The sequence below is a fragment of the Lycorma delicatula genome, chromosome 10 (assembly GCF_047948215.1).
Source record: "Lycorma delicatula isolate Av1 chromosome 10, ASM4794821v1, whole genome shotgun sequence".
NCBI lineage: Eukaryota > Metazoa > Arthropoda > Insecta > Hemiptera > Fulgoridae > Lycorma > Lycorma delicatula.
The window spans coordinates 45,074,937-45,084,623 of record NC_134464.1 but is presented as its reverse complement, the minus strand read 5'-3'; the positions used below and the strand labels follow the sequence as shown (position 1 = coordinate 45,084,623).

Sequence of the window (9,687 nt, the reverse complement as noted above, 5' to 3'; positions counted from 1 at the left end):
ACACCCACTGCTCTCTCCACTGTGATAACTCATGTCATACTTTATGTAATAAAACAAAATAAAAAGTCTGAAAAATTGATAAAATGTTAACTTTTTTCCTTATTTAATATCTTTAGATTTAACTTTGATATATTGTTTTACTAAAATGATTTAGCAAAAATATATATATATATATATATATATATATATATTGGTTATTGAATTTTTTCAGCTTTCATACTGTATTTGCAGCAAACAGTTTTCATAACAATTATAAACTATTTTTTGGAAAAGAAAATTATGAAGATTTATGATGATAATGCTATACTACATTTGTTTTTGTATAGTTCATTTATGTAGTAACATCACTCTTACAGTTCACATTGTCCCATGTGCTTTCAACTTTAAATTAATCTTATTGTGGTCAAACATATGAGGTACACGCACACATATGTTTTTATTCTATTTTATATATATATATATATATATATATATATGAATATTACTTTTTTTTAGTAGATGTCAATTCATTAAAATCAATACAAATGAACTATTTTACAAAATGAATAATTAAACATCCACAGTAAAAATATTTATAATTAATTCAGTTATTTAAAAGATACATAGACAAATTATATCAACAGCTATCTGACTAAATTATTCATTTTGACTATATTTTTTTTTTTGCAGAAACTAAATTTATTACTATATTACCTTTTTATTTTATGTATATTAGTCTATTTGTTATTCAAAAACCTTTAAAATTCAGTTTCTGCTAAATATGAATTGTTAAGAACAGTAACAGTTACCATACATTTGTAATTTATATGTTTTTAATCAAATAAATAACTCTAAATAAGATACCAAAAATGCATTAAGCTGAAATGTAAAAGGTTAATAAAAATTTATTATTATTATTACCAACCCATTGTTCTGAGTGATAAAGTCTCTGCCCTCCTCTGGAGGTTTCAGATTTGAGACTGGGTCAGGTATGACTTTTTTAAATGCTGCAAAGTTCATTATCATCCATCAATCCATCAGTGCTTATTTGACATGAACCTGTTACTTTTGTTTAAATAAATTATAAAAATAAAGTATTATTTTTATAAATGTTGTAGGATGCATAACAAAAATATATTTCTTAATGAATACTAAATATGTAGTCCATACAGCAACATATGCTATTATAGTGCATTTTGGAAAAAAAATGGAAAAATAAATGGAATATCCTGTTTATTACATCATATCAGTTAGCTGTTACAAATAGCAAAGGTAAGCAGGAGCAGGGAGCTATGGAAATGGAAGCCAGAGGAAGTGACATGAATATGAGTAACAGATTTATCAGATGTTAACATATTACAATTTCTCCTGAAAGACAAAAAGATATACAAGAAAGTGATGTTTCATCTATTGTATGTATCTATGTCTAATACTTTTTATTAAAACAAGTCACAATATAAATATAACATTTATTGATTTTTGTGACATTGTCATTCAAAAGTTTATTTGTTTAGATAAGTAAAAGAAAGAAATTCAGTTGGTTGAAGAAATTATAAAAAGTCATTCATTAAAAAAAAAAAAAAAAATTTTCTTAACAACCATGATACAGAAAATAATACTAGACTGTCAAATAAATGTTTTCATGTATCTAATTTATTTTCATGTTCCATTTCTATTAAAAATAGACCTAAGACTAATAACAGAGTGATATTTGCTTTAATTAGTTGTCTTTTTCATTTAAAAGTAGAATTTTGGCTAATCTTATAATGTTTTTAATCACGACCACATAGTTTTTCAATTATAAGTAACAAATTTGTATTCAGTTGGTGCTGAGTCTTTATTTTTTGACTAGTTAAAAGTTTATTAAATATAAAAAATATTTCTATCTACCTTATGAAATGACACGTATAAGTAACAAATGTTAATTTTTTTCTAAATAAAATATTTATTGAATGTATAATATGAAATAACGATTGCTATGTCAGTTATGTAGAATTTTTTGACCTATATAAAGTAGTCTAGAGGGTCGGAACAACTACAGCAGTCATATTATTCATAGACTTATTTGTCAGCTTTAAAATTTTTATTCTATTGGTATAAATTTCATTCCTTAGCCGTATGATTAATTAAATTGTATTCTGTAATCGTATTATTAATTATAAATCGATTTCTACAACGCACAAATTTATCTGGAGAATATTTTCCGAGAGGACACGATTGCTATTGCAGTTAATTGATAAATATCCTTCAAAACGTATAACCCAAGTAACTGCTTTGTGTTGCGCATTTTTGTAAATTATAAGTATGTGTTAAGAAATCGTCTACCAATAAAACGTGTAATTTTTGATTATATATTTCAGCTTTTTATTTTTAAACTACAAGTATAGTCGAAAAGCGTACAACAGTAATTGTAAGAACAAGAATATAATCACAGTTTTAACATGGCCAATTTAGTGATCGGTGAGTGAAATTATGCTGGTTCTTTACAAACTACTTTTTGAGATATACCTAATTTTGAGAAAGGATATAAATAAAAAAAATAAGTTAAATTTATATCTATTTTTAAAATTATTCGGCTGCATTGCTAATAAAGAAGAATATTTTTTACGCGTAATTTTGTACGGCAAGTTTGATGACGTAATAAAACGTCACTGCTTCTCAGAACCTTGTGTGGAGAAGTTGTTTTTGAAAATCAGCTGTGTGTTCATGTACGATAGAGTTGGTTCAGTCCACATGTGATTTGTACATTTGCGTGCAATAGTGTTTTTATTGTTGAATGGTGCAAGTATAGTGATATATGAATGTGAATTTGAATTATATGATAACTACATTTGATTTTTACAGAAATCAGTCAACTAATGTTACTTTATATTGTGATAAAAATAACGTATTCTTAAGTTTATATTAAAAAAAAAACGGATTCGGTCATTAGAATATTGTGAAATATCAATGGAAGAATATGCTAGAATTTATAGAAGATGTGGTCATATTGCTGTTGCGTACGGAAACAATATGATAGTATGGGGAGGTTATATGGTAAGTGATAGAACCTTAATATTTTTGCAACCTAACCTACTTGTGGAAAAATTATGAAAGACATTTTCTTTATGCTTAAAAAATAATTTATTACATAGATTTGTAAGTATGTTTGTGCCATGAAACCAGTTTCTACTTTATTTATGTAGTGATTAATATTTTGTCTGTGATCTGTTTTGTTGGTATCATTTAATTCATTTATAAACAGGAATGTAACTTTTTTTTTATCTTATTCAGAGGATACTTATTAATTACTGTTGACATTGAAATTTGTGTGTTTGGTTGAATGTTATAATTTTTTCAATCCCAAGTTCAGAAATTATTTTTCTTGAAGAACTGTGCTCAAAAAAGAAGTAAAAATACTTTCTTTTCAAATTTGTTGAATTATGTTTCCAAAAGATGTTTTTGTAGTTAATTTAGGGGATGATTGAATATTCATCCTGTCTGCTAAGTGTTATGTTAAGTAGAGTTGTAGTTATTTTATTTCTGGTTTACTGTTTGTTACAGTGTTTAGTTTGTTAGTGTAACCATTTTCTTGAATAAGACAATGCTTTAGTTTAGGAAAAATTATTGTTTCTGTAAGTACTGATCATTTTCTGTGAATGTTAGTTGATATGTTTCAATGTTATGTTTTTCTATTCTTAGTTGTGTTTTTAATTTTGTTATACATTTATTTAATATATTTTTATGTCTGGGTAGTTACAGACATTACTATTCTATGGAAAAAAAAAATAGCCTGACATAGAACCATGTAGCTCAACAGGAAAAATTCTTATGCTAAATTTTGGTGCATGAATTGTTTTTTCTCCTTCTTTTAATTTATCATGTACAATAGTACTTTGTATAAATTATTATTATGTAATGTAAAAGAAAATTTTTTCCCCCGTAGATATAGAAGAATAGAAATGTGCACTTTTTATTGCTTTTTTCACCTTTCAGAATGAATTAATGGTTTATAAAACCCTATGAATAAAAAGATTTCAGTATACTTTTTCTTTGCTCTTGTTTGTACAAAATTCCTGTACCTGAAGAGATGATTCAATTTCTTTTACAATGTCTAAGTTTTGTCTGCAGGTTATACTTAAAATATCACACATCCTTCAATTTATTCCTTAGAAGGTAATTTTGAGGGATTACTTCATCAACTTCAATTTTTTCGTACTTTAATATATCATAGTACATATGTTGAAATAACAACATCTACTTATGCAAAGCAGGTTTGGACAGTGCATGACCCATACATGGGGAAAGGCCATGTCCTGTTATCAGTACTGTAGTCAACTAGCAATAAGTTTTGTCAGTTTTAATCATATGCTAATCCGGTCTTGTACAATTGTGAACATAATTTAACTAGTGCTTTATGACGATAGTGAAAAGTTGCAAAATTTCTTCATAATCAGTGTTTTGTTACTCATTAATATATGAGTTGTAGTCATCATATGAGATTAAGTGAAGATTAGCTTGTTTTCCAATGTTTCAGTCGAGTAATCAAAGTGGATAAAAATAAAAAGAAAAGTTTAGTTCAGTACAAAAAATATGTATTTCAGTTGAAGTTCACTTTGTTTGAAAACCATCATTTGTCTCTACAAACAGTTTACTTTTTTATTCCTTATTAGTCATTAATTAAACCACTTTTGGTTAATGAATTAGACTTATCACAAAATGCTGTTATTGAATGGAGAAGCAACCACAGAAAAATTTTTTCAGTCATTATTTGTGAACAATCATAAACTATTGGAGGATTTTGCAAAACAGTCGATATTGATGAAGTCAAAATAGGTAAATGTAAATATAACAATATATTATTGAAGGGATTGGGCTTGTTCGGTGGTTTTGAATCCAAGATTAAAAACTAGTCTTTAGTTTCTATACCAACATAGGACGTGAAACTTTGTTGCCCATTATAAAAAAAGTACATCTCACCTGGCATTTCTGTAATCAATGACTACTGGAAGACATACAATTGACTACAGTTTCAAGGTTATCACCTTACAGTTAACCACAGTTATTACTATATGGATGTAAGCTCCCAGAGTTCATATCCACCATATCAAGAAGTTGTGGAGAGAGGTTAGGGGTAAATACCAAGGTATGGGAAATACTAAGCACCATCTTGTAGAACATTCTGAATTTATATTTATATGCAAATATAGTCATTACATAGAGAGAAGTTACACCACATGTTCCATGCAATTAGTCATATGTGCAACGGAGAATCACTTTATGAAGAGTGCTGTTAGTCATTTTCAGTGGCTGACTGTGATGACTATTAAGGTTAGTTTATGGTTTATTTTGCATTTCTGACAATTAATTTATGTTGTTCTTCCCATTGTCTGTTCTTTAATAATCTTTTGTTGGTCTGAAAAATAATTTAAGTTGATCAAGTAATTATTCAGTATTATTACACAAAATTTTTTTTATCTTGATCAGCCATAATCACAATTTTTTTATCTTGATCAGTAATAGTTATTGGCCTCCTACCTTTGTTATTTATATTACTGTTTTTCTCTGATTTGTGGAAAAAAATTTGCAAACAGTGTGTTGATAAATACTATGCACTTCAGATTGTTTTGGAAAACACTGTGGCAAATTTGCATTGATTTTCTGATTTCTGTTGTTACATTCAGAACATATTTCCTTAATCATTTCATTCATTCTCAGCTTTTTTAATTTGTGTCATAAGTATCGCTACGAAAATATCAACCATGGTCATCATTATTTGGTGTTCTGCCTGGCCACTTATGCCACTGCTGCCTCCATCCTTGACTCAACTCCCAAATTTTTCCTTTATTCCCTTGTAGTTTTTGGTTTTCATCTCATCTGTTAATTTCAGCTTTCTTCTGACCCTGCCAATGAAGTTGTCAAGATTCCACTTTCTCTAACCACTTGTTCTAATCAGTTACTTTTTCTTTTATGTACTTCTTGTCTAAGTGCTCTTTCTTCTTTAATTCTGTTCATTACTTTCTTATTCCTCACGTTGTCTGTCCATCTTACTTTCTCTATTCTTCTTCATATCAATATCTCAAAAGCTTCAATCTAGTATCTATCCCTCTTTCTCGTTGTCCATACTTCACTCTCATATGACAAGGCAACACTCCATACATATTATTTGGCCAACCTCTTAGTAATAGTATATTCATTTTCAAATCTTCAATGTAAAACTTTGCTTAACAACTCAGCCCAAACTCACCCAGTCAGTTATATTCTTACTGATTTTCATTATGTCTTGTTCATGCAATTGATTAGTAAGGATTAATGTGTTGGTGCAGTGCTGTACAAAAGATTGTGATTTTTTATTTACCGATTTCCAGGGTATTTCTTTTTCATTACATTCTGGTGTGATAATAAAGTATATTGACTTAGGTTGTCCTTTCTAACTTTTTCACCATTTGGGATGAATTCATATCAGGGAATATCATACAAATAAAAAAATTTCAACATATCTTTTCTTTTGCTCCTATCAAATGAATTTTTTATTTCTTAAAGTATTATATGGATTCTTTTCCTACAACTTATTTGACTTCATATTCATTTCATCATCTGCTTTTTAAAACAGTATAATGTCTGAGATAGCAATATTTTAAGCAAGATTTTCGTTGAGTATGCTGTTCAATGACATACATTTTGATCTGGAAATATGTTGCTTGAACGCTGTACATACTGCCATTGCTGTTGTTATTGAGTAAATAAGAAGGCAGTTATGTCAATGTTGTATTGTTATGGGTGCTGTTAACTTATAACGCAGTAACTTCTTTGTCAAACAAGATGTCAGTTGTGAGAGGTTTTTTTAAACTATCTTATGTATGTACATTTGTTATTTAGTAGCAGTGTTTTGAAATTAAGATATATGTGTAGACTGCTTCAAGTTTTTGACCACTTTGTAATCTATAAAAGAAGAACAATAATAATAAAGCTATTATTTAACAGAGTGTAAAATAAACTGTATTTAATTAATCAAATAGAAATACCAGTCGTAGTTAATTTTTAACTGATGTTTCTTTAATTTTTATGAGTTTATGGACATGTTGGAAAATTGATTAGGTATATAATTTCTGACTACTATTCAAATTATTGAAAATTGAATGAATTATTTTGCAAAATATGTGTAGAAATTTTTTTTACTTGTAATCCTGTTAATTGCAAACAACATTCTCGCAAAACAAAAGTGGGAAATATAATTTTTACAATGAGTAGGAGTAAGAAGAGAGCAGTAGAATGTTTAAAATTTAAAAAAAATCTGATGTGGGCACCACATGACTTCTTTGCACGCCTATTAAATTATATACAGACATTTTTTTTTTATTGTACAATTTTTTTTACAGTCAGAGGTTAATAATTATTAATAAATCAATATATTTAAATTAAAAAAAAAAGATGAAGTCTGATGCAAACTGAACCTTCCCCTTATAAGATCCAAATATTTCATTAATTAAAATTTCATTTGGCTATAATTCTGGAACCAATGAAAATAAGTACCATTTATTTATTTCAACTGATATATCGTTTAAAAGCTCTCAATGTAGTCTTATTACTACTGTTAAGAAAAAGTTCAAAATCCAATTTTTTTGGATTTAGGGCTCGTATGGATACTTTTGGTTCAGTCGATGGCAATCAAAAACAGAGGTGCACAACCAGATGTTACAACAGTCGTAAAAACAAAATTTCAACATCCTACAGCTAGTGGTTTTTTTGTGCGAGATAAATACGTAAGTGCAGACGTCACGCCGAAACTAGTCAAAATAGATTCATGGATGGTCAAAATGGATATTTCCGTTGAAACCCGAAAACCGAAATTTTTCACAATCACAATAATTCCTTTACTTCGTACAAGAAAGTAAAAAAGAATAATGTTAGCATATTTTTTTGTGATTTCCTTTTAAGAAATAAAGGAAGTATTGTAATATTTTGGTTTTAAGATTTCAACGGAAATATTGATTTTGACCATCCCTAAATCCGTTTTGACTAGTTTTGGCGTGACGCCTATATTTACGTACGTACATACGTATGTATCTCGCATAACTCAAAAACGATTAGCCGTAGAATGTTGAAATTTTGGATTTAGGACTGTTGTAAGATCTAGTCGCGCAGTTCCCCTTTTGATTGCAATCGACTGGACCAAAAGTGTCCAAAAAAATCCAAAAGATTTAGATTTTGAACTTTTTTTTAACTGCAGTAATAAGCCCTCATTAAGAACTTTTCAACGATATACCACAAGTGGTGCTTATTTTCGTTGGTTCCAGAAAGTAGTATGGAAACCTCAGGTTCGGGTGCTTTCACGCGCGCTGATTGGTCGAGAACCTCAGCCCTCTTTTCATGAGATCGAATGCCACTTTCCAGTTAAATTCTCACCACCAAAGCGACTATTTACTACAAAAATTCAAATATTTTAAAATTAAAAAAAAGGGCGTAACTCGAAAACGGTGCGTCCTAGCCCAATTCTAACGCGATTTTGAACGGGGTAATTGAAAGGGTACTTTCCAATATTTCGAAGCGATTGGTGGTAGTTTCATCCGCCCAAGTACACCCGATCTCGAGATAGGTCCACTTGGGTGGACTTGTTGGACTTGGGCCCTTTTCACAACATTTTTTTGAAATTGTTGCTTAAATAAGAAGAAAAGGTGTTTTTTACCACACGGTTAACAGTTTTAATCACTTTTGAATTAATAAAAAAAAAAAAACGGACATCATTACTTTCAGCGAAAGCGGGATCAAGGCATAAAAGATTGATTCAGAACCCGAGTAACTTATTCAAATACATTAAAAAAGATTGATCCAGTATACGAGTAAATTATTCATTACATTAAAAAAGATTCTGTCAAATTTTAAAATGGGCGTATCTCGAAAACGGTGCATCCTAGCCCAATTCTAACGCGATTTTGAAAGGCTTAGCCCGACGGTTATTTTCCGTTATCTGAGACTAGTTTCATAGCCCGAAGTTCTCCCGTTCTCGAGTTACGCCCTTTTCACAACATTTTTTTTTGAAATCGATGCCGAAATAAAATGAAAATGTGTTTTTACCACTCGGTTAACAGTTTTAATCACTTTTAAATTGATTTAAAAATCGAGCATCATTACTTTCAGCGAAGCGGGAAGTTTTCTTCAATAAATTGACGCAGAACCTGAGGTTTTATTTCACGCGCGCTGATTGGTCGAGAACCTCAGTTTATTTTTTCACCAGATCGAGCGCCACTTTCCAGTCGCCCGCCAATTTTAAATCAAAAAATTTAAAAAAAGAGCGTAACTCGAAAACGGTGTGTCCTAGCCCATTTTTAACACGATTTTGAACGGCTTAACCGAAAGGGTACTTTCCAATTTTTCTGATGTGGACACCACATGACTTCCTTGTATGCCTATTAAATTACTTATACACATATTATTGGACTTCATTTAAACGTATTTCACTTGAAAGTGAGATACAATCCTCCAATTCTTTAATAAAGTGAGGAGTTATAAAATTGCACTGCGATGGACACCACTTGCATCACATTTTTTGTGGTGTCCGTATCAGTATTTTATATTAGTATATATTACTTTTTTTTCACGTCGCTAAAGTAATTATGTGATGTAAATGAGAATGTATCGGATCTGTAAAAATGCACACATCAGTTCAAATCCAACTTCATGTAGATATATTTTTAAAAAAACTTTTTAAATTTAATATTGATTTATTAA

General features: G+C 29.3%; 1 protein-coding gene across 5 annotated transcripts in view; it reads left to right on the top strand.

Moving 5' to 3' along the window:
- The first annotated feature begins 2,650 nt into the window (after positions 1-2,650).
- Positions 2,651-9,687, top strand: part of LOC142331096 (kelch domain-containing protein 1-like) — a 65,184-nt gene continuing 58,147 nt past the window's right edge. For all 5 annotated transcript variants that reach the window (XR_012757885.1, XR_012757886.1, XM_075376767.1 and 2 more), the window contains exon 1: positions 2,651-3,015. Coding sequence is in view for 3 of the 5 variants with exons in the window: in XM_075376767.1 (XP_075232882.1) it covers positions 2,929-3,015 (87 nt within the window). In the remaining 2 variants the exon portion in view is untranslated. The remainder of the gene's footprint in view (positions 3,016-9,687) is intronic.